Raw genomic sequence first — 25,045 nt, 5'->3', positions numbered from 1 at the left:
GCCCCCAGTCCGTGTCAGAGCTGGACTCGCCTGCTGGGTGAGCAGGGGAGCGAGGGGCCGGTGCCGGGTCCCTGGGCTTGGCTTACGCAGGCCCCGTCCCCTGTGCATTTGGGCAGAGGCCCCCGCAGCGGGGCGGGGCGCAGCGGCACAGGCCTGGGCAAGGGCGGGGCGATGTGTACCGGCCAGGGGACAGCGTCAGGCCGACCCCAGGAGACACAGGTGGGTCTGGGAGCCGGGACCACAGTCCCGGGGCCTCTGTCACCTCAGCAACAAGGACGGGGCGGCGGGGCCCCTGCACAGACTGCCCCCGACTTATCCATCCCACAGTGGTCTCTCGTCCTGGGGCCCCTGCCAGGTGTGCCGCCCCCCCCCCCCACTTCCCAGCCCCTTTCATTCACCAAGTCCTGCCATTCCCCCCCACCCGCCACTGCCCCAGCCCCAGGGAAACCTCGCTTCACGCCTCCTGGTCATGGAAAGTCTGTTTCCAGGAATGAGAGCCCGTGGGGCCGGCAGCGGGTCTCTGCTTGGTTTTCGGGGGGTGACGGGACTTGGAGGGACGCAGGCCGACCCGCGGGCCAGGCTGGAGCGAGGGTTTGGGGGTGCACGTGCGGGTAAACAGCAGCTGCGACCCTGCCTGGGCTGCGTGGGAAGGGGCGCCCTGTGTATTTGGAGAGCATCAGGGAGGGCTTCCCGGAGGAGGGAGCCTTTGAGCTGGCGAGGTGGGGGCACCCAGCAGAAAGCACAGCGGGAGAGAGCTGTGGCCCAAAGGGCAGGGATCCTTCCTGGGTTGCTCACTTGGGAGCCCCTGGGCGGGGGGAGCTGGGGGCCAAGGACCATCCTCCCAGCGCTCGGGGCAGTGCCTGGCCTTGCATCCTTCCTTCGCTCCCCTCGCCTGTGGCCATCATTTGGCTTCGGGGAAGCCAGCCTGCAGCCTGGTTTCCAGGCGAGAGACGGGCATGCACCATCCTGACTTGATGGCCCCTAATTACCCAGTGCAGTGCCCGAGTCCTCGCGGCCAGCCCTCCCCTGGCTCTCATCTCTGGCGCCTCTCCCGCCTGGCATCGCCGCCTGCGAGATGGAGCGGCCCCTCTGGAGTCCGTGGCCGTGTCAGCCCCGCCAGCCTGGGATCCAACAGACGCTAATTGCGTCCCGGAGGAGGTCCCCCTGCACTTGGGGTCACCCTGCTGTCTCCTCAGCGATCCGTCCGCCATCGACAGTGCCCACAGGAAATGGCGGCGGGGCCTCCGGGAGGCACCACGGGGGAGGGGAGAGGCCGTGGCCACGGGCAGAGGGTGGGCAAGGGCTGGGGGCCCGCCTCAAATCCCCAAGCCTCCCGGGGCTCATCCCGATCCTGGTCCCAGCTCTGGAGCCCAGGTCTGGGTCTGCAGAAGCCTGTGCGCTGCCCCAGTCACCCCTGTGCGAGGCCCGAGTGCAGGGCAGGTTCCCGAGGGGGAGAGGTTAGGAGATGGGCGACTGGGTTGGTCTTTCTCCTGAAACAGGCCCACCCGCCGGCCGGGCACGCAGAGCGGCAATGCCTGGCCCCACACCTGCCACATCCAGGTTCCTGGTCACCGCGGCTCCGGGAGGCAGCTGGCAGGAGACCCAGTTCAGATGCGGCACCTCTTTCCCTGGGAGGGTGCCTCCCCCACCCCACCCCCACCCCCAGGGGCGAATGTGCCCATTGGGCGTGACATTAAGCAACGTTGGCAGGGGCACCGGGGTCCCTCCGACACCGCCCTTGCTGGCATCTGCAAAGATGGTGTCATGTGCTCGGCGCCCTCCCTCCCCCTCCGGCGGGGAGGAAGCAGGCCTGGGGACTGAGTGTGGTGGGCGGCCTCTCCCCTCGCCGCCCCCTCCGGCCGCACCTCCCGCCCTGAGGTGCCCTCGCCCCTCCCTGGGAGATGAAAGGATCACCTGTCTTGTTTCTTTTTTTCTTTTCTTTTTGGCACCAACACCCTCCTTAATGCCATGAGAAACGGGTGACCTTCACTCCGGTCTCCATGACAACAAGACGGTATATGTTTAATTAGCGCGGCGTATTTTAAGGCCCATGTTCCTTCATTTTCGGGCCGTGCGCTGTGATCACTGCAGGCGTGTTTACGAGCCGCGCGGCTCAGCCGCAGTGTGCCAGCAGCCCCAGCCAGGCAGATGGTGACCCCGGATTCAACCTGCCCCTCATTCAATTATTCCGCGGTATTTAATTTCCTCCGGTGGCGCTGCCGGGCGCCCTCCGGCCGCGAGGTGGCGCGAGAGACCGCCCTTAGGCCGCGCCTCCCTGGAAAGCGGGGACAGGGGACCCCCGCCCCAGCCTGGCCCCGGCGGGGCAGGGGTTCCTGGCTCCCCGCTTCGGACAGGGCCCCGCCCAGGGGCAGAGGACGCGGAGGGGGAGGCCCTGGGGTCCCACCCTGGGGATGAGGCCCCGCGTCTCCGGCATCTCCGTTCCAGTAAGAAGTCAGAGACCTTCCGGGCGCACCATCCTCCCCATCCTTGGCTGGGGGTTGGGGGGTAGAGCCAGTGGGTGTTCTAACCGGGAAAGGTTTTCATTCTGAGTCTCTGCTGCTTCCTTTCCCGCCGCCCACCCCCAGGGGCGGGAGGGGCAGCCCGGACTCCGCTTTCCGGGTCCCGGGGGGTTGGGGGGTTGGTCCCGCCGCCCTCAGCTGTGCACATTAGCACCGGCCCTTGAACACCATGGGGCCTCGGAGGGGCGCGCGGGTCACTAACCTTTTCAAAGACCAGAACCCAAGCGCGCAGGAGCCCACAGGCTGGGTCCAGGAGCCTGCGGAAGACAAAACAGCCCCTGGACCCCTCGGCTAGCGCCAGCCCCACCGCCCCCACCTGCCCCTTCCCTCCCCCACCTGCCCCCCTACCCCTCCCTCCTGCCCCCTGCCCCTACCCCCCTTCTCTTGCCCCTTCCCCTCCCCTCCTCACCTGCCCCTCCCCTCCTGCTTCCCCTGCCTCCTTCCCCTCCCTTACCTACCTGTCCCTCCCTTCCCCTACCTGTCCCTCCCTGTCCCCACCGGCCCCTCCCCTAAGTCCTCACCTGAAGGGCTGCTTGCTCCCTGTGTGTGGCTCAGAGCACACCCAGGCCTCCATTCCTACCTCCTTCAGCTGAACAGTTCAGACCTTTAACTCTCCTTGGGCTTTTCGTTTTTGTGTTTTGTTAATCCTCACCGAACGGTATTTTTTCATTGATTTTTTTTTTTTTTTTGAGAGAGAGAGAGAGAGAGAGGGAGAGAGAGGGAGAGAGAGAAAGGGAAGGAGAGACAGAGGGAGAGAGAGGGAGATAGAACAACATCCATGAGAGAGAGACACCGTGATTAATTGTCTCCCACACATGCCCTGACATGGGCTGTGACTCGAGCCTGCAACCAAGGAACATGCCCTGGACCAGAATAGAACCCTCCACCCTTCGGTCCCGGGACGGATGCTCTAACCACGGAGAAAACAGGCGAGGCTGGGTTTGTGGTGTGTTCATACAGTGAGACAAGCCTGTAGCACAGCGCGTATGTTTCCCCCTAAGAGCAGCTCGCTTAGAAATCAGACCTCGTCCTTGTCCTCCATTGGATCAGACCTCTCGTAAGAGCAGCAATGAAGCACATGGCCAACCCAGACGGGGGCTCCCCTCAGGACGCGCGGGGGCCCCGCCTGCTGCCTCAGACCATGCCCTGGGCTCCAAGGGGCGGTTTCCATAAATACCAGGTGTACTGGCTAATAGTGGGGATTTTGTCATCAAAGAAAACACGATACTTTTAAGAGAAGCATCAAAAGTGCTTTATTCAAAGTAATGTCCATCGCTAGCTACACATTCCCCCATCTTCCAGGTAATTTGTGGGACCGTCCCAATAGAACTTTTCTTGTTTGAGGCAAACCATTCAGAGACCCAATTTCCCACGTCTTCGCACGTTGTGAAGTGCTGCTCAGAAAGTGCGTGTGCCGTCGATCGGAACAAGTGGTCATCTGAGGGAGCCAGGTCTGGTGAATAGGGCGGGTGGGTTCATACTTCCCAGGCAAGATCTTTTCACGTGTCTTAACTGGTTTTGAAGTGTGTGATGGTGCGTCATCATGAAGCAAAATTACTTTGCTGGGTCTTCTGGCCCATTCTGGTCGTTTCACAATCAAAGCGTGGTTCACATTGATTATTTGTTGTCAGTAGCGATCAGTATTAATGGTCTCACCTGGTTTTAGAAGCTCCTTCCTGATCCCACCAAACGCAGAGCGTTGTCTTCTTTCCGAAGCGATTGGCCTTGCAGTCGATGTTGATGGTTGACCTGGGTCAACCCATGATTTTGTGCATTTGGGATTCTCAACATAAATCCACTTCTCATCGCCAGTCACAATTCGATGCAAAAAAGACTTTCTTTTGTGCCGTTAAAGCAACATTTTACTGATGACTTTTTGGTTTTTCATTTGTCTTTCGTTCAGTGGATGTGGCACCCATTTTCCTTCCTTTACAATCTTTCCCATTGCTTGTAAACGATCGGAAATTGTTTACTGAGCAACGTTTAATCTTTCTGCAAGTTGTTTTTGAGTTTGACACGCGTCTTCATCCAATAATGCTTGTCATTGTTGGTCTTCACACTTTTTCGGTTGACCTGGATGTTCTTTGTCTTTTACATAGAAATCATCCCTTTTAAAGCGTTTAAACCAGCGTTCACAAGCATCTTGAGATGGAGCACGTTCACCATAAGCTTCCCGAAGTATGCGATCACTTTCAGCAGCACTTTTCTTCAAAATACAGTAATGAATTAAAACTTCCCGCAGGTGCTCTTTTTTGGGCAGGGAATTCAACATTTTTAAGCGTAAAAACCTCTATGATGTTAACACCTTCAGAAAATTTGACATATGAAGTTTTGAAGCTTGCTGTCAATACAACAAAATAGCATACATATCAAATCGCATGTATATCAACATAGGTGTAACTCCATCTATTGAAAAAAATCTGCATTATTAACCGGTGCACCTAGTAGGCCTGTTCCACCTGAAAACACTCCGTTAGGACCCTATGGCGGGCGGGATTCTCGGACCTTCATGTCCAGAGGCTGGGCTCTGGCTGGCTGTGTGCGTGACAGTGTCCAGCGATGGCCTGGCTCGCGTCGAAGGCCTGCATGTGCCCGGGCCTTTAGCCCAGACAGGGAGAGGGCTGTGGCTCCGAGTGTGACTTCCTGGTGCTGACGGCTGGTGGGCCAAAGGGCAGCCGCGGGGACCTGACCCCACGGTCCGGCAGGATGGCCTCCTGAGCCTCGCAGGGCACACACGTTGGCCCTGGGTGTGTCTGTGCCCTCAGACTCGGCCTCCCGGGCCCACATGCGGTCTTGGTGCAGCTTCCGGGATGGTGTTGGGGGCTCGCGATTATGGCTCCTTGGGCCTCAGGAATCCATTTGCTGCCACACCTGATTGGCCCAGCCGACTGGACTAGGCACCCCCTTGTGTTCCCAGGACCCGGTGTCCTTGGCACCACTGGGTCGTCAGAAAGCACCGGGCGACACCAGGTGACAAGGTTCCCACGCTGAGGGCTGGCCCTGCACCCCGTCCCCGGAGCGGAAAGGACTTCAGGACCAGCCTCCTGGCAGAGCCAGCCCCGCCCTCGGGTGCCCCGCCTGCGGTGCCAGTGGGCAGGGAGGCTGGGGCCTCGCGACAGGGAGTGTCCTCGTGTGTGAGGGTCGGGGTGCACCCACACTCATCCACAGGCTCACACTGGGCTCCGGGCCACCGGCCCTGGCAGCAGACCCCGTGGAGGCAGAGAGCAAACGGGGAGGGGAGGGGCAGCCGGAGGTGGGCAGGGTGGTCAGCAGCAGGGGACGCTCTCAGCGGTCACGTCCGGTGGAAAAAGGAACGCTGAGCAAACCAGCCGTGCCTTCGCCCCACCTCTGCTTCCGTCTGGGGCCTGCGCGCATTACATCGCCGGTCACCATCTCCGCTCACCATGGCTTGTGGGTTAACCACAGGGCCCAGGGCCTGTCGCCCCCGTCTGCCCCGCGGGCCTGCCATCCTGCTGAGCCCCAGGCTCCCCGCCACCAGGGGTCGCTGGCTTTTCTTTGTTCAGAGACATGACCTGAGCACGTGGGTGAGGCCATCTGTGTCTCAGAGAGAAACCATGGGCTGTGGGGCCCGCGTGGGGGTCAGGATGGGCCTGTGGGGGGGCTCAGGGTCCCCACATCTAGGGAGGCCTGTGCACCGCCCATGTCCATCCCACCCCCTCAGCTGGCTCACTGCCCTCGGGACTCATGGGCGCTCCGGCAGGTCATTCGGGAGCGCGAGTCCTGGTGGCCTTTCTGCCGCTTTGAGCCTCCCCGGCTCCCAGGCACCCCGTTCTATTGTCTTTTCCTTCCTTCCCTCCTTCCTTCCTTCCTTCCTTCCTTCCTTCCTTCCTTCCTTCCTTCTTTCCTTCCTTCCTTCCCTCTCTCTCTCCTTCCTTCCTTCTTCTGTCTCCCTCTCCCGTCCTCTCTCTCTCTCTCTCTCTCTCTCTTCCTCTCTCTCTCTCCCGTTTTGGAAAGGGCCAACTCATCTCTTCCTGAAGGTGGCAGTGACTCTCTGTGAAGTCGTGGACATTTTATTGCCAAACAGATGGAGCGGCGAACGTCCGGCGTCCCCAGGTGCCCAGGAGGGCGGACAATGGGAGGCCCAGCCCCGCAGAGTGGCGCTCACCTGGGCCCGGGCCCTGGGCAGCCTGGCCCTGAGGCCCCGTGGCCCTGGCCGACCGCTCACCGGGGTCACGGAGGACCCGGCGCCGGGGAAGGAGGGGGTGGCGGCTGTCAGGTGTCGGCCGCGTCTTCATGTCATCCGTCAGCGTGAGCTCCCTGTCATCCCGGCTCAGCCTCAGCCCGCGCTCTCATCGTGTTCATTATCTCGGCTCCGACCGGCCCTCCCCCCGCGCCCCATCCAGTAAATGCATCTCGCTGCGACTCTCAGGCCCGATTATGAATCGATGATCATGCGGTGTAAGAGAGATAGATGGCTTTGAGTTCCATCTTGTCTTCCCTAATTGTAAAATATTAGTTACATTACACTGTGTCTTTTGATTAATGGAACTTATTTGGAGTAGCCTATCTGAGCCCTCCCCCTCCTAAAGTCCTCCACTGACTTTTGAGAATTGAGTGATTTCACTTAAAGCAGACAAATAGGCCCTTCAGCCGAGATAGTGAGGCTGCGGGCAGGCTGGGCGCCGTGTGCTCAGGAGGCAGCGCAGGGCCGGCCAGCGCGGGGCCGGCACAGCCTGCGTGGCGACCGCGTTCCCTCCTTCCGTCCACCCCCTTTTCGGCAAACCTCGCCCATCTTGCTGACTTGCAAAACAGGATGTGAAACCAAATTGAATTAAAACGAAATAAATCGCAGGTTCCCACATTCCCAAGTCCAGCCAGTCAGATCCTGAGGGGACGCAGCTCAGCTCTCGCCGCGCGGGCTCCGTGCTCCGTGCTCCGGGCCCGGGACTGGGTGTCGGGCACCCTGCCTCCCCCGTCTGACCCGGGGAGACGTCCTTCCTTTCACGCAGAGGGGGCCCCGTCGGGCACCATTGAACACGTCTGTGGAGAAAGTCCACGCTGTGCCTCAATTCCTTGTTGTGGGCAATCACCATTTTAGGGCAAAGTCAGGAATGCGGTCACTGGCACCTACCAGCTCCGTTAGGAAGGGCTGCTTACGTGCGGGGTGCACAGTGCCTGGGTCTCCAGGCACTGAGAAGGGTGACTTTGTAAACAACCCCCCCTAGAAAAAGGAGCGAGGACTGAGGACCCCAGGATGCATGGACGGGCACCCCCAGCCCCACCTGCTGAGATGCCTGCCACGCCCGCCTGCCAGGCCCGCCGCCGCTCGGGTCTGCTCGGTGGGATACGCGCAGTGCCTACTCCGACTTCGGATTTCCCGTTTACGTGTATTTGCGTGATTCCTGGAGACACGGGCGGTGCAGCGCTTCCTGGGCACCTGCTTTCTCCCTGCGTGTCCTCAGGGCAGAAGACGGATTTTATTACGGGTGCAGGAAGCCCGGAATGTTTTACTTTATTTTTTAAAGACCACGGCCCTGTGCCTGCGGCTGCGCGAGAGGCGAAGGCAGCAGCACACCCGCCTGGGTCTGAAGCTCATGCTGAAGGTCTGATGCCGGGAAACAGGGAGACAGCGATGGAGGCTGAGCCGCCTCCTGCCGCCTGCCTGCCCCTCCGTGCAGGTGTGGGGAGCCAAGCTCACTTGGGCGCTGCCTGAGTGGCTCAGGTCCCCCCGCCCCCCAGCCGAGAGCGGGCTTTATTTATCTTGTGTTCCTGTGGGGTTGGAGTCCTCGCTGTGGGGGAGTGTGTGCCTGAGGGTCTTTGTTCTGGGCGCCAGGGGACCCTTTGAAATGTCAGCTGCGCGGGGATGGCGGCGTCTAATAAATGTCCTGGGGCTTGAGGTGCGCGCTCTGCTCCCAGCGTCAGCCGGGGAGCGCCGGCTCGTTCTCACTGCGGCGTGTGGGCGCACGGGGACCGCTGTGGGCACCCCATCAGTCCCACGGCTCGGCTGGCCTGTGTCTGTGACAGACGTAATACCGACGGCGCCGTGAGCGCTGCAGCAAAAGGCAGGCAGGCCCGTGGGTCAGGCGCGCTCACTCGGGACGCATTTACCTGCGACAGGCTCAGCCCCGCTCAGCCCATGGGCTCGGTGTTCCATGGAAGGGAAGTGGGTGCCTGAGAGGGGACGGCGGTGCCTCGGAGGCTCTCGCCCAGGGGAGCCCTGCGTTGGGACCCTCAGCCCACGTGGCATCCCCTCCTGGGGGCGGGCGGGAGGCTGGCCCTGAACCTACCGGGCGGCCTCTGCGGGCAGCAGCGTAGGCAGTGGGCACGCTCACCCCCGGCCGGCTCTGTGCTGGCCTCAGGGCCTGGCCCCTCCCTGAGCAGGTGGCCCTCGCTCGGCCCCGGGGCAGGTGAGGAAAGGGGGCTTCGGCCCCCAGGTGCCGGGCAGGTGCTGGGCCAGAGCCGCCGCCTCCGCCTCGGGCCTGACTGTGCTCCGGGGAAGACTGGGCTTTGCCTCCTGGGCCCGGGCACAGCGGAGAACAGGTGGGAAGAGCGGAGGCGGCGCCGTGTCTGGGTGCCGGGCTGGTGACACGACAAACCTACGCGGTGGCAGAACCGCTTTGCCTCCGGGACCGGCGCCGTCCCTGGTCCCTCCTGTGCCCTCCATGCCGGCGCGGGCAGCTGCGCTGCCAGTCACCTGGTCCCTCTCCCGCGGATGTGGCCATGGTTGCCACGACGTGGGTGTCAGACAGGAAATAAAAATTAGGATATTTCCTCGGACAGCAAAGCCGCCAGGGGCCCGGGAAGTGGCCAGCAGGACCTGGGGCACCAGCCGCGGGCGCCTTCCCGGGCCGCTTCCCAGGGTCACGTGTGTGGAAGCGCTCAGCCAATCCCAGCCGCGTGCGCCTTCCCGGGCCGCTTCCCAGGGTCACGTGTGCGGAAGCGCTCAGCCAATCCCGGCCGCGTGCGCCTTCCCGGGCCCCTTCCCAGGGTCACGTGTGTGGAAGCGCTCAGCCAATCCCAGCCGCGTGCGCCTTGTGTGGAAGCGCTCAGCCAATCCCGGCCGCGTGCGCCTTCCTGGGCCGCTTCCCAGGGTCATGTGTGCAGAAGTGCTCAGCCAATCACAGGGCGCGGCTCACGCGGCAGAGACGAGGGTGTCAGGTGATGAGAAGAAAAGGGAATAACAGGGGCTCTGACTCGGGGCTGGGGGGCACGTGGGGCACTGGACTTGGGAGCGTGCAGATTCCCGCGGGGCCGCCATGGGCACGTGCGTCTTGAAAACATAAACATCCGGTGGTTTGAATGCGAGTGAGACTCCCCGCCCCCCTCCCCCACCCCCCAAATTTCAGCCAGGCTGTGTGTAAACGGGCCTAATTGACAGCAGGTTGGGGGCGTCTGGAAAACGGGGGAAGGCAGGGGGACCTCTTGAGACCTCCCCCAAATCCGACAACCGCGTTTGTTTCCTGGTCGCCTGCTGGGGGCAGGGCTTGGCCAGGGGGGGCGGGGGGGGGGCAGCAGCCCTGACACCAGGCCTGTATTGGAGGGGCTCTGCGTGGCCCAGGCCGCCGTGGGGGGGCGGGGGGGACGGGCGTGGGGTGGGCCCTGGCTCTGGGGAGGATGCCCCAGGAAAGAGAGGGAGTCTCTGGAAGCTGGGAGGCGGTGAACTTGACACGCAGCCTCGTTCCGTTCAGCCCTCGCTCTCCCTGCGCAGCCGCGGGGTCTATTGTGAGACGCGGGAAAGAAAGGCGTGCGTGGCCGCTTGTTAATAATCATGGACAGTAGCCCATGGGCCTCCTGGGCACCAAACGGGGCTCCAGGCTCCTCCTCAGGCAGGGACTTGGGGGGCTCTGGGGGTTGAGAGAGGAGGGGTCGGGGCAGAGCAGCTGGCTTGAGCAGGTCACCCTGCAGGGCACCCTGCCTGCGCCTGGCTCTTCCCACCTGTGACCGGAGGACCTGCCCCGACGCCGTGCCTTCCCCGGCGGGACCCGCGGTCCAGGCTCGGAACCGCCCAGAGCATCCGACAGAAAATGCTCCCGCAACAAACAAAACCGTATTCAGTGCTGTTGGCGGATGGTTGGTCTTCCTTTTCCTTCCATTTCAGTAAATCATTTTCAACGGAATTTTGTAGCTTGAGTGAAGATTCTGGCTAATTATCATGAGTAGCTTATGCCCAGGGGGTCAGTGAGGCAGTCCCTATCAGTCTGAGCAAGAAAAGGTGGGGGAGCGTGTTTCTTTGGAGCAGGGGGGCCGGGGCCGGGGAGGGAGCCCCGTCTGTGTTGTCGAAACGCCTCCCACAAAATTCAGAGCAAAAGCCAGCGACCAGCTGAGCAGCCTGCTGGACAGAGGTCAGTCAGGACTCTCCTATTGAGTGGGGTCTGCTCAGGGGCCCCCTCCCCCCTGTCCCCTCCCCTCCCAGACACAGGGGGAGGGCCCCGAGCCAGGCATCCCGGCCACCAGTTGTCCCAAAGGTCTAGTGGGGAGCCAGCCAGCGCCCCCGCCCCCCGCCCGCATCCCAGGCCGCAGGGGATAGGCCGATCCGGATAATAAAAGTCTCCCTGGCCCCCAGACATGCTTCAACTGTTAGCAATCAGTTTGGGGGTGTGGGCGAGGGGGTGGGAGATACCGAAGGACATCAAAGGGGGTCTCCCTGCAGCCTCGGCTCGGCTTCCGGCTCCGTCATTTGGGGAGGGCGGGCGCTGAGTAATTTGCGAGGCTCCCGGCAAGCAGGTTATTGTTGGCGGACAGATGGCGCGGGCGCTTTACGGCCCTCCTTCTGCGGGTCCTCGTGCGCGGGTGATGCGCAGTCTGAGCCTTTGTGCTCCTGCTGAAATCTCTAATCGGAAACAGGCCATCGAGCACAGAGGCAGGGCTCAGAGCGTCCTCCGTCCTCCAAACGGGGGTGGGGTGGGGGGGGGGGCGAGCAGAAATCCCAGCGCCCTGTGAGGCCCCCCTGTGCAGAGAACGCGGAGGTTACTAGGGGATGAGAAGTGGGCGAAGGGAAGGGACCCCGACGCAGAGGCAGAGGGCCCGCGGGCTCTGGGCAGGCACCGGGCTGCCTGGCATCGCCCCACCTGCCCCTGGAGAGGGCCTTTGCCTCCGCAGGCAGCACCTGGGGGCTGGGAGGGCTCTTCGCTGAGGCTGCCCTACCCCGCCTGCCCCTGGGAGTTCCATCCCGTGGATATCCGGGAAGGAAGCGAACAGCCGAGCCGTCCCCTCTGCCTCCTCCGGTTTTTCTCTCTGACTCCGAGGATAGAATTGCTGTTTGTAAGCATCTGAAAGTCATCAGAGGCCCTGCGGTCTGTCAGGTGCCGACGCAGGAAACTGCTGAAACCGGGTGGTGCTTGCACCGAGGGCCGGGAACGTGTCATGTGCTGATGAGCGGTTATAATAATATATGAGCAAATCACAAGCATTCTGCAAATTAATCAAATCTCCCCTCCCCCGCCCCGGGGAGCGTGGCTTTGCAGGCAGACTGGGTGCAGCAGCCTCGCTCACAGATGGCCGCGCTGGCATCAGATGGAATTTATATAACAGCCATTCTGACTTCCTGCCAAAGTAGCAGCGAACACACCAGGGAGATTGTCGAAGGCGAGTCATGTGGTTTTGCTGAGGTTGTTGTGGGAAGTTGAAGGGGGAAATCTCAAAGGCTCCTCTTTGCCGTGACTGTGTCTGCCCCGAGGGCCGGGCTCGGAGCGCCAGGCCGCCCCAGGCGGATCCGCCGCGCCGTCTCCTGCGGCAGCTGCTGGGGTGGTGGCTGTGGGTGGCCCCGGGCGAGGTCCAGCGGGAGAGGGTCGGGAGAGGGTCGCGGGGGCAGCGGCCCGACAAGCTGAGGTCAGCGGGGCGGGGCGGCTCCTCCCCGCGGCCCGGCCGCCTCCCCTGCCCCGGCTTTCCCCTTTTCTCTAAGTGCTGTGCTCAGTGAGATCAAACGGCCTCCCCGACTCACAGGCAGCTCCCTTTCCAAGGCCCCTGTGTTTGCTCAGGCAGCTGACCGAGCGGGCGCTGCTGATTAAACGGATCCTCTTAGGTTAGCGGCTCCCAGACCTGGGTGTGTGTGTGTGTCCCTGGCATGTGGCTGCCTGTCCCCGGTCCCCCAAGGCCTCCCTGGGCTTCTGACCCGCTCCCCCCACCCGCCCCCACGTCCCTCTCCCTGTGGAATTGCGTCTGGTGGGGGTGAAGGGGCCCAGGGCTGGCACTTTGGGGAGCGTGGCACCCAGGTGGCGTGCAGGCTGCGCTCTGCACGAGGCCCTGGGGTGGGGCCGTGGGTGTGGGTGTGGGTGACGGTGACTAGAGGGACGGGTAGACTAGAGGGAGCAGGGCTGCTCCTCACTGCAGCCCAGCCGATGCCTGCCCGCCCGGAAAGGGAGAGAAGAAAGAGAAGACGGGGTGGCTTTTCCTCCGTGCCTCCCTCCGTGATGCCACGGCTCCGCTCTGCCGCCTCTGTCTTATTTGTTTCTGGCACATGACGGCGTCTGAGGCTCCTGGCGAGGCCGCAAGGCGAGACGTTTACGCTTTACCCCGCTTTGCCCTGTGAGTCCTGTCGCTCTCGGCCCAGCGTGCTGCGTGGGTGGAAGAAAAGCCGCTACCGAAGCCTTGGTTCCGTGTGGTAAGCGTCGGTCCCGTGTCCCTTTCTGCGGACAGTCCCTGCGGGTCCTTTATGAGGGCAGATGTGCGTGTCCCCATCACATGTAAACTCAGATTCATACCAGCAGTAGCACAGAATGTGCGGGCGTGACCAGGCCCTGCCACGCGGGCTTGGTGGCGTGTCCGGCAGCCGGAGGAGCCCCGCGGCCACACGAGCCCCCCGATAGCGCTGGCGTGTTGGGGCAGGCCCGCTGGGAGTCAGCCACGCGGAACTTCGGGCACCTTGGAAGTGACCTTTCTATTTGGCGCAGATTTAGATTCACGCGAACGTGCGTGGGTCTCGAGAGCGTCCCCACAGCTCACCCGTTCTCCTCCGTTACCACATCTGACATTGGCAGGATGATCCGAACAACCAGTGGCCCAGCATCAGTGCGTTACCATGAAGTAAACCCGTGTTTGATCCGGATTCCTCACGTCTCCCACGGCTGCTCTCGGCTGTGTCAGCAGACCATCCTCAGTCGGGGTTTCCCGTGTCAGACTTGGGGTGTGGGCTGGCGGGGGGGGAGCCACAGAGGTAACACACCTCCTTGTCACCTGAAATCCGGCCCTGCTGTCCCGGACCTGGTCACCTGCCCGCCAGGTGCCTGCGCTGTGTGGTCCCTCCTCCCCTTCCCCGCGGGATGCTGGGAGGGGCCGCCACGCAGCCGTGTGGGGGAGGGGCGTCGGGTCTCACCTTGGGGGGGCATTTATATAGATTTTGTCCATGCGGACAGTCTGGGGCCACTTCTCTCCCTTCCCCACGTGCTTACCGATTCATCCTGTAGCTACGCCACGGAGAGGATGTGGATTTTGTACGTTGGGTTATATAATTCAAGACAATGTCGTTTATTCTCTTCCTCTGGCCATGGGGGCCTGTCCCTCCTGCCCCCCATCATCTGTGGGTTTGGAGCAGTTTCGTGCTGTCCGGCCCAGGGGCACCAGGGCCGTCCTGCGAGGTTCCTGCCCCAGCCCTGGCACCGGCCGCGCCTCCGGGGGGCCTGGCCCTGCTCGGAGCCTGCTGTGAGCACCGCTCTGGGCTCTGCCTGGGCCTTGTGGGTCCTGCCACGTGTGCCCAGCGTCTTTTTTTTTTTTTTTAAACAGAACATGATGATATCTAATACACAAGTTTGATACAACCTAACGGTAAAACACCAGAGGAAAATGGTAACAAAAAACATGGTATTTCATTTGCAGTGCGTGAGAAATGGTTAACATCTCCAGTCGTAAACAAGCTCTTAAAAACCGGTAACAGAGACACTGTCATAATGCAAGGAAACTGGAAAAAATAAAATGAAAAAATGCGAGTGATGATTAAGCGCGGAGCATGCACGCGACGCGGCCGAGCAGCGACGAGGAGGAATCTCTCTGCGTGTCGGCGAGCAGAGTGGAGACACCGACACCCAGCGCCGCACAGCGCGAGGCAGCGCCTGCAGCTCGGACGCTCAGAAACCCCCGGAGGCCGGTTCCCGAGACGCAGAGCCTCCTTAGAGGTTCAGCTGGGCCTGAGTTCCTCCTGACGACTTCACTCCGTGACCAGACAGACCAAAGTTCCCTTCCAGGCCCTGGCCGGGGGCTCGGTGGCTGGAGCGACGGCCCGCAGACCCGAGGGTCCCGGTTTGATTCCCAGTCAAGGGCATGTGCCTGGGATGCAGGCCTGATCCCGGCCCTGGTTGGAGGTGTGCGGGAGGCCACTGATGGATGTGTCTCTGTCACATCGATGTGTCTCTCTCTCTCTCTCTCTCTCTCTCTCCCCTCTAAGAATCAATGGGAAAAATATCCCATGAGGATTAACAAAAAATATTCTTTTTGTTCACTTTCAGTGAGTGAAACAGCCTCGGGGTGCTTCAGTTTAACCCAAATCACGGAACGTAAAACCCAGAGTCATTCAGAGGCAGGGCCTCCCGAAGCGCGTTAGCACCTTTGATGAGACGGAGGAGTGTTTTTTTGAAAACTGAAAACAGAAATTACGCGCCTGATGAGAGCCATCTTGCCGGTTGGAATTAGGGAAATTAGGGGAGATCTGCATACGCTGCGAGGTGCCCGGGAAGCCGCCTGCCGGTGGGTGGGTGCCCCGACTCCTCGCCCCGCCCGGCCTGGGGGCCTGGAGGCGGCGGCGGGGGTGCTCGGGCCCAGTTAGCGAGTGGCCTGGTTGCGGGCACCCCCAGGGCCCTGGTGGGGGCACCGAGCCTCTGCTCTGAGACCGCCAGGTGACCTCCTGGCCAGAACGGGGCCGCGTGCACCTGACTTTGGACCAGGTCTGGGCCCGGTTCTGGTGTCTGTAAAACAGGACACATCTCACTACCAATGAGAACAGGGGGGCAGCTCCCCGAAATGTGCCCTGGGGAGTGAGTGGGCGTCAGGCATTTCCTCGCCCCCCCGGGACGGATGCCCCAGGCAGGGCCCTCCCCGCAGCCCCTCTCCCCTGCCCCCCCCGCCCCCACGGAGAAGAGGCCATGTTTCGGGGTCCAGAGCAGAGGAGCCGCGGCTGTAATTAACGGATGGCACCCCGAGGACAGGCGCCTGCCTCCCGGCAGAGAGCAGGAAGTGAGAAAAACGCCCGCTCCCCACTTTTGTCATAAACAACGGACGCCCTGCTCTCTCCGCACTCACTTGACCCTCCGCTCCGTATACATATTTATATATTATTCATAGTGGATTAAAAATGGATGCGCTCCTTACCGCGGCGGGACGCGCAGTGACAATACAAATTAACGTATGATGTACTTACTCTCCGCGCCCCGTGACGGGGAGCGCTGATGGCCCCGGAGTGAGAGGTGAGGGCGGGAGGGGGTGGGCCTGGGCGGTGCTGTCGGGCTCTGGCCCTGGACGCACATGGGACCAGGCTGCGGGCTGTCCCCCCTCCCTCCTCCCACGGGGGGGTCCCAGCTTCCCAGGGTCCCGAGGGCCTGCCCCCCGGCCCCCGGAGCCTCCCTCTACCTGTGACCTGCTCCTCACACTCACCTTCCCGGTGCACATGTGTGTTTGTGTGCACATGTGTGTTTTATGTGCGTGTGTGTGTATCTTATGAAACACATTGTGGTCATGCTTCTAGGAAGTACTTGGGGGAGTTCGGGACCTGGGTGTAGCCCCTGGACATTTGTTGTCAAGTCCAAATGCGGGTTCACTGAGCCTCAGCTTCCCCGTCTGTGCAGTGGGCTGGAAGCTCTCCTTGGCAGAATGGCCCAGAGCTCGAATGTGCTGCTGCGACGGACGTGGGAGCTGTGACCGTGGGCCTGGCTTCTCCCGGCAGGTGGGGGCCGGGTCGGGGTTCGTCATGACCCCGTGTTGTGGAGGCTCCTCCTCCAAACGCACACGCACATACGCCCACACCCAGTTCCCGTCTCACCGAGCGAACGGGGACCGGCGGGCGCGCCGGGGCCTGGACGGTGGTCAGGGCTGCGCCGGGAGGTCCGGCGGCTCCTCAGAAGGCAGGTGGCGCCGCAGGTTCCGGGCACGGAAGTCCCAGGGGGAGCGGAGGGGCACCTGGCGTGTCCGGGGCGGCCAGGCCCAGCCCGGCCGGGTCTGAGGGGCCCTGGGAGCGGAGGGTCCAGCAGGTCGAATGCGTTGACCTGGGACCCTCTGTCTGGGAGGACGAGGGACCGAGCCCCTCCTGACGCCCACGGACAGGGAGGCAGCTTCGGGCTCCACAGGCTCTGGTGGGAGTGAGTTTCCGCTGCAAACGTCGGCCGGGCCTCCGGTTTCTGGGGGACCAGACTGTTGGCGGGTACAGGGGCTTCGGGGAGCCGCTCTCGGGAAAGGGCTGCGCGTGCAGTGAGCACATTCCCGGGAATTGGGCCCGTCTGTCCTTGTTTGCTTTGTGGGCAAATGGAAGCAGCCCTGGCCGGACGCTCCGGGTGGGACAGCACGTCCACGGCTCCCCAGCCTCGGGGGCACGGTTGTTCCCTCGCGACTTCCCCAACCAGATGCCACGCGGCTCCCCGAGGGCGGGCTGCGGCGTCTGCTGCGCTCCAGGGCCCAGACATCGAGCGCGAGGGTGAGACTCGGGGACCCGTCTTTGCTCCGACTCCGAGCCTTTCCAGAAAAGCGTGGTTTCCAGAGCTGCTCTCCCAGCTCCACCTTCGTGGATGCTGGCCGGTGTTGCTAAATGGTTAGAGCATCAGCCCATAGGACTGAGGGTGGTGGGTTCGATTCCCAGTCAAGGGCACATATCTCGGTTGCAGGCTCAATTTCCGGCCCCCGTCAGGGCAACCGATGGATGTGTCTCTCTCACATCGATGTTTCTCTCTCTGTCTTTCCCTCTCCCTTCCACTCTCTCTAAAAATCAGCGGGAAAACATCCTCAGGTGAGGATTAACCGAAAAGAAAAGAAAGAAAAGAATGTCCTCGCACAGACTGAGAGCCAGGAGTGGCTCCTACATCTCTCAGCGGCTGGAGAAAATACCTCCAGCCGGAATACATCTCATTCCACGTGGAGCCATCTGAAACGCAGATTTCCGCCCCCACAGAAAATTCTTGAATTTCAGCAACGAGCAGGTGGAAGCCTGGCTCCTCTCTTGTTGTTTCGGTGCAAGCATCGTATCCGTCCAAATAGCCACCCTCCTACTTTCTATGAAAAGGGAGTTCCAGGTGTGGGGAGCTTTCTCTCCTGTCACCTGGACAGTCGGCCTTAAACTCTCAGGCGGAGCAGCCCGGCCGGCCGGCCTGGCTCAGGGGCTGAGCGTCGACCCAGGACCCAGGAGGTCCCGGTTGGATTCCCGGTCAGGGCACAGCCCGGGTTGCGGGCTCGATCTCCAGTGTGGGGCCTGCAGGAGGCAGCCGGTCCATGGTTCTCTCTCATCATGGATGTTTCTCTCTCTCTTCCTCTCCCTTCCTCTCTCTGAAATCAATAAAAACGTATCAAAAACAAACAAAACCTCTGGCTGGATAAACAGGTCTGTCACACCCTGCCCATGTTACTCTGATTCGGTGACTTAGTAACTTCTTATTTGTCCAAATAGATGGATTGGTTGCCTTTCTCTCCTTTGCTGTGTGACTTTGGCAAAGTCCTAAGACACACGGTATTGATGACATGGGTGACGGGCCGTGGGTGATGGGCCGTGGGTGACGGGGCCGTGGGTGACGGGGGCCGTGGGTGACGGGCCGTGGGTGACGGGGCCATGGGTGACGGGGGCCGTGGGTGACGGGGCCGTGGGTGACGGGGCCGTGGGTGACGGGGGCCGTGGGTGACGGGGCCGTGGGTGACGGGGGCCGTGGGTGACGGGGCCGTGGGTGACGGGCCGTGGGTGACGGGGCCATGGGTGACGGGGCCATGGGTGACGGGGCCGTGGGTGACGGGCCGTGAGTGACGGGGCCGTGGATGACGGGCCGTGGGTGACAGGGGCCGTGGGTGACGGGCCGTGGGTGACGGGGGCCGTGGGTGACGGGGACCCTAGCCCGCCGTGGGGCGCGGGGCCCGAGCTGCTGGCTGACTGCCTCTCTCCCCGCAGGTCACCGGCCCTTCCAGTGCCGCTACTGCCCCTACAGCGCCTCTCAGAAGGGGAACCTGAAGACGCACGTGCTCTGCGTGCACCGCATGCCCTTCGACAACAGCCAGTACCCCGACCGCAGGTTCAAGCGCTCCAGGGTCGACTCGGAGGCGGCGGGCGTGGACGAGGCGGCGGCGGGGGGCGTGGAGCTGGCGGAGGAGGGCGGCCAGGCCCCCGAGGAGCCGGCCCTGGGCGGCCACCTGGCCCAGGCCTAGGGCTGGCGCCCGGAGGAGAGCGAGCTCGCTGCATCGGGGGGATCATGGCCCCCCCCCCAGCCCCCACTAGTGTCTAGGACGTTGGAGAGATTAGAGAGAGATCTATGTCTATATTCAAACGGACCGGCCCTCGACCATGGCTGCTAAGCTGTTACCGGCCACTGGGACTTCCCGGCCGCGTCCCTGGGGGAAGGCGGCCTCCCGGGGCCGGGCCCACGCCAGCCCCATCGTCCTTGTCCCCAAACCACGCTCTGCTGGCGGCGACGCCATCCCCACGCCCTGGTGTGGCCTGGAAGGCGGGGTCCTTGCTCCTGTCAGAAACGCCCCCAGAACCTGACACCCGCTGTGTCCCTGACCTGGCCCCCCCAGGCGCGCGCAGGGGGTGCAGGGGTACAGGGGGGCACAGGCGGCATTGGTGCCAGCCGGGCTGGAGTGCGCGGCCCAGGAAATCAATCGGCGGCGAGGCGGCTCCGCAGGAAACCCGAGCCTCCCCCCCCCCCCATGGGCCTCACTCAGCGCATCCAGGTCAAGAGGTGTCTGCGGGCGCCCCCCTCGCCGGTGGGATGAGCAGTTACCCCCCCCCCTCCTTTAAAAATATTTTTAGCTCAAACTGCAGGATCAAGGAAAGTGCTTTTTTTTCTGGTTTGTCTTAATTTTTAATTTTTGGATTCATAAAACAAGGTGGGTAATGAAAGCGGTTTAGGGGAACACTCTGAACATGGCTCAGAAACAGCAGCCCACCCCGTCCCCTCAGGCGCTGGCAAGTCAGGGCGAGGGTGTCCTCCTGGGAAGACGGGCTTTGATTGTGATTCTAAGGATTGGGCGGGGGGGGGGGGGGAACCCCTTCCGCAGGAGCTCGGGTTCAAGGGCAAGTCCAGGCGCCCCGCTCCCGGCCGCCGAGGGAGAAAACGCTTTGAGTTAAAATGTCTGTTTTTGTAAAACAAACGTGTTCTCTATTTTTGTAGATTTTAGATTTTTCTACTGATTGGGTACTCCAAATTTATCGAGTTCTTCGCCCCTTCGCCGCCCCGAGGGAGACTTTGAGGGCCAATAATAAAACACTTAACTCCTTTAAAACAAAAAAAAGGTTTAAGAAAGACTAGTTGAGGGTGATTCTTGAATCTGCTGGGATGGAGAGACGGCTCGGCCTCTCCCGCCCGTCCTGTGAGGGACCCAGAACCGGTGCTGCTGCTTGTGGGGTAGAGAAGCGACGAAGTCACAGCTTCTAAAACAGAATCCTTCGGACTTAAAAAAAGAAATAAATAAAAAAGCCCCTCTTTCCCCGCAGGCTGGGAGCACAGGACAAAACCCAGGGCCTTAAGCACTTCAGCTCTGCCTCCAGCAGTTTACCGGGCACTAAACTGCAATGATGTACATACAGCGCTCGCCCTCCCGGGGCAGGAAGTCGGGGCGCACGCGCCTGGGGGTGTCGCCCCCCCCCCCCCCGGACGGGCTGCCAGACCGCGAGGCCGCTGCGCTCCGGGGCCGTCGGGCGCACGGCCAGCTGCTCTCTCGTGTTTTCTAGACTAGTTCTCACTGCCTTACTTAACTCGAGTGGATACATTAACGCAACGGTTTCCATGACCCTAGAGGAAGGACCGCGCTGGTGCCGACGTCCGCCCGTAGTGAGCTGTAGGGTTTTAACTGCGCTGCTGTGTTTGGTGACTGTGCCGGTCGCTTGCTTTCTGTGTGTTTGCCCCGCCTTTGGTATCTTAGCAAAGAAAAAAAAAAAAGTATCTATATATTAAAAAAAAAAAAAAAGATGAAAAAAAAGTAAAAAGAAAAAAAAAACACAGGAAAAAAATGAGAGCCACATTCCATTTCTAGCACTTTGGGAACTCCGTATCTCGCGTGTCTTCTGAGCATCGTCCGATGCGCCAGGCAATAATAATTCTGTGTGTGACACTGGGAACAGCCCCCATCGTGGCGTGTGTGTCCATCCCACTTGGTCCCGTGCTGCCACCCCGTCCCCCCGACGCACCAGCGACAGCGCCGGGCTCGCGTGTCACCAGGCCCCGCCGCCCGCGCGTCCGGCTCCCTCCCCGTGACCCCCGTGGTCTGTGATGCTGGTCCTCTCCCGCCCGCACCCGGCGAGGCGCGCTCTCCGGGGAAGTCCGAGATCAGTAGAGTAGAGGGTTTTGTTGCTATGCTTGTAACAAGTAGACACCTTTGTATTTAAAGTCTATTCTTGGTCATTATTTATTATGATAATACATCGGTTGACAGAACTTTATTCTGGTATAGAAAGTATTAAAAGTTGTTTTTTCAGCAATGACTGTTTCCTTTCTGCTGTTAGAATAAACTGTCTTTGAAGTAGTCCCGTTCTATCCAGTGTTTTATGCAATAAAACCTCTACCTCTGAAAAAACAGCCTCTCTTCCTCGTCCCGTCTGTCTTCCGGGAAGGGGAGGCCCGACGCGCGGCTGGGTCGGACGGTGAGACGGGGTCCCATCCCCTGGACAAGGGAAAGGGCCCGGCCGTATCCCGGCACCCGTCCCTGTGCATGGGGGCTTGAGCGGAATGACTCTCTGTGTGGTATAAGGAGTGTGTGTGCACACGCGTGTGTGCATGAGTGTGCATGTATACACATGCATGCATGCGTGTGGGCACGTGTGCATGTGTAGCTGTGTGTACGTGTGCATGCATGCACACCCACGTGCATGCGTGAACTCTGTCTGCGGAAAGGCTGGCAGACACCAGTTTCAATAAGGTAAAACCTTCGGAAAGAAAAGGCTTTTCTTGTCACGGAGAGTAGCTAGGACACGGGAAGCACGGGTCTGTTGTCCCTCCTTCTGGTAAAAGGCGGTGTTTTTAAATGAGTCAGTGAAGGAGGTCGTTCCCCTCCGCATCACCGAGGAGCCTGGCTTCTCCCGCTCCCGGGCAGAGGCGAGGACGCGCCCCAGGTGCCGCTGGAGCAGAGCCCAGCGCGAGGCTGGCGGAGGGGCGGGCGCGGGCCCCGGGGGCCGGGCGGGCTGGGCTGGGGGTGTTGTCCTGGGGTTGGTCCTGGGTCCCAGGTGGGTCGGCGCTGCTGCAGCCTTGGGATCTGAGGGTCTGAGACCTGTAGTCGCAGAGGCGCCCCCTTTCACAGGAGCCTGCGAGTCACCCCGCTTCTTTTAAACGTGGGGCCGCTGGACGGGAGCAGGGAACGAACGGAACCTCGCAGTCCTGCTGCCACCAACAGCCCAGGTGAGTCACGGTTCACGGTGAGAGGCGGGGAGTGGCCCCCTCAGGGGAAGAGGCGGACGGAGGGGTCACAACGCCACCGACACGATGGCCCAGGCCCAGAGGCGGCCAAGGGACTCGGAGCATGGGGTGTGGCCGTGAGGGACGGGGGTTCGAATCCTCCCACCACGACCCATCCGCGGTCCGGCTGACGGGTACCATGGCACACGCAGTCACACGCAGTCACCTGCCCGTCCTCGCTGTGGCCCTGGGGACCTGCTGCTCCGTCCCCCGAGGCGGGGGCGGCTCAGACGGGGCACCCAGGGCCGAGGCGCTGCTTGTGCCGAAACGCTCACAGACGTGGCCGCCTGCCGGCTCCTGTGTTTGGGGTGTGCTCCCCCCCCCCCCCCCCGCCAGCCTGACATCTGCGTGAGGCGGTATATCATGCAGCCCTCCCCTGGCCGACGGCACGCACCATCCCCAGGAAATCAGCCTTAAATACTGTGGTCGTTTCTCCAGGCAGAAGGGCCGGCACGTTCCGGGACCCCGAGTGTGTGTCCACGGGGACGGAAGAAAAGGCCGGCCTCATGCAGGATTAAAGATGTCGCCCGGCCGGGCCTGCCGTCCCTGTAGGGCTGGTGTCGTCCTCCTCTCTTCACCTGTTGAGAGAAAGGGGAGAGACAGAGCTCCGGCGGGAGGGAGGGGGGGCGGGGAGGGGGAGGGAGGGAGGGGAAGGGCTTATGCGACCAGGGAAATCACAGGCGATGGAAGAGGAGGGGGAAAATTTAAATGATCCCCGACCGAACTGTTTCGCTGTTAATACAGAAATACAGTGTGAGACACATTTAATGGGCTCTATTTTTTATTATACTATGCTGAATAATTAAGTTTGAAGCTAAGTGTCACATGGATTTATCTTTTAATTAAAAAAGCATGGTTCACGCATATTTGAGTGGTAGTCCAAATAAATGCAATATAGGAATTTATGCTTGTTTATCTAGGTGTTAATTACCTGAGATTGTTCCGGATTACTTCTTCTTATAACGGGGCATGGGCTCGTGTCAGAACGAATAAAGCTTGCCCGCGGAGCCTTATCAATTTGCTAAGTCGAGTGCTGGGGTCTGACCTGCGGCGGGGGGCGGGGGGGGCAGGGACAAACCTGGGGGGCGGTTATGTACACACACAGCCCCCCTTCAACCCACACCAAATAAAACCGTCGTTTTTAGGAAATATTTCTCGGACATAAAGGCATAAATATATCTTCGCTGCTTTACGGCCTCTTGTCCGCGGCTGTTCCTAAGCCGCGTGATTATTTACGCTTCGGGTGATGAGGAGTTGGGCGGGGAGCGGCCAGAAGAGGCTCCAGCCATCCCCCCACCTGAGCCGGCAGCGCCCTGGGCCTGGGAGGGGGGCAGGGGGCCAGGCAGGAAGCCGGGGGTGTGTCTGAAGGGTGTCCGTCTCCCTGCGGCTCCCAGGAAAGGCGGCCAGTGGGAGGGAGAGGGGTCTCCAGGTGGAGGGTGACAGGTCGCGCTTGTAGGTCACGGACACACAGGGACAGTAGGCCCAGAGCCCCAACGGTTCCCCAACACCTCGGATCGGACCTGGCTTTTTTTTGCTTTTTTTTAGTATAATTTTTATTGACTTCAGAGAGGAAGGGAGAGGGAGAGAGAGAGAGAAACATCCATGATGAGAGAATCACTGATCGGCTGCCTCCTGCACCCCTGCCCCCCCGACTGGGGATCGAGCCCACAACCTGGGCCTGTGCCCTGACCGGGAGTCGAACCCTGGCTCACAGGCCGATGCTCAATCATGGAGCCACCGCAGCCGAGAGCCTGGCTGCGTCTTTGTTTATAAAGTGATCTGTGCGGCTCCAGCCAGGGCCTTGGGAGAAGCGGGAGGTGTGGGTGCCGAGCTGCGGGCCGCGGGCAGGTCTGCGTGGTGCACCTTTGCTGGGGGTGGGGGCGCGTTGCCTGTTCTGCTTCCGCTGGCCTTTCCCACGGGTCCAGGCCCCTGTGCGGCCGTCAGTCACCAGGGAATCCATGAGAAGAGCTGCAGGCCAATGGGTTCACTGGGATCCACGGCCTTTTCTCGGGGCGCAGGGGGCGCTGCAGGGGAGCAGGGGCCTCGCTCAGCAGCACTTCCATCCAGCTGACCTGGGGGCCGGGGAGCCCCGACAGCAGACCTGCCCCACCTGGGGCTCTGGGCCTGGGAGGCTGCTGTTTGCAGTGTTTCCCCTCCCCGGGTGGGGCCTGGCTGGAGGGGACTGGTCACTGACCGTGCACCAGGGTTGGGGATCAGGGCAGGCTCTGGGCGGGGGTGGGGCTCCTGTGGCCGTGGGGGCTCCTGTCTTCTGACTCATTTCATTTCGCACCACGTGTCCTGCCTGCGCGTGGCGAGCGCAGGGGGTTGGAGCCCGTGGCCGGGTCAGCGCCTGCCCTCCCTGCCCCCCTGAGCTGGCCACTCTGACGCCTGTGACCCTGGGGTCGCCGCCTTGTCCGACTGCCTTTCACGTCTCAGTTTGCTGACGGGTGGTTTTGGGGAGTCCACACAAATCCTTCAGACGTAATTCACGGCGAAGAGGCGCTCCTGGGGGGGTGATGGCGGGAATTGGGCTGTGCCGGGCCCAGGGTGTGGGAGCCGGGGAGGGATCACTTCCCTGCCACAGGCCCAGGCCCCAGCCCTGAAGTCCTCCTGCCTCAGGGCTGGATGGTAGGGTCCCTGCCTGCCTGAGGGGGTCGGGGGAGTGAGGGCATTTGTTAGCAGTGAGCAGCCTGACTCCCCCACCCCCAACCCCACCCCCCGCTGCCCTCCGCTCTTCCTCGGCTCCTCTTGGGGGTAGTGGACGCTGCTACAGGGCACCAGGCATCCTCTACAATAAAAGGCTAATATGCAAATCAGCCTACCAGCATAATGACTGGTCGCTATGACCACCAGGGGGGCAGACACTCAATGCAGGAGCTGCCCCCTGGTGGTCAGTGCACTCCCACAGAGGGAGCACCGCTCAGCCAGAAGCCGGGCTCATGGCTGGCAAGCGCAGTGGCGGTGGTGGGAGCCTCTCCCGCCTCCACAGCAGCACTAAGGATGTCC

At 61.6% G+C, this 25,045-nt stretch overlaps 1 protein-coding gene across 1 annotated transcript in view; it reads left to right on the top strand.

Annotated features, from left to right (window-relative positions):
* ZNF536 (zinc finger protein 536) overlaps window positions 1–18,797 on the top strand; it is a gene marked incomplete at its 3' end in the record, with an annotated part of 139,404 nt that extends 120,607 nt beyond the window's left edge. Inside the window, exon 4 of the mRNA XM_081107008.1 lies at window positions 18,544–18,797. Coding sequence (XP_080963134.1) covers window positions 18,544–18,797 — 254 coding nt within the window. The remainder of the gene's footprint in view (window positions 1–18,543) is intronic.
* Between the last annotated feature and the right edge of the window lie 6,248 nt (window positions 18,798–25,045).

This window comes from Myotis nattereri, assembly GCF_964212035.1.
Source record: "Myotis nattereri genome assembly, chromosome: 15".
NCBI lineage: Eukaryota > Metazoa > Chordata > Mammalia > Chiroptera > Vespertilionidae > Myotis > Myotis nattereri.
Note: the sequence above shows the minus strand (reverse complement) of the source record. Positions and strands in the feature narration are given on the sequence as shown.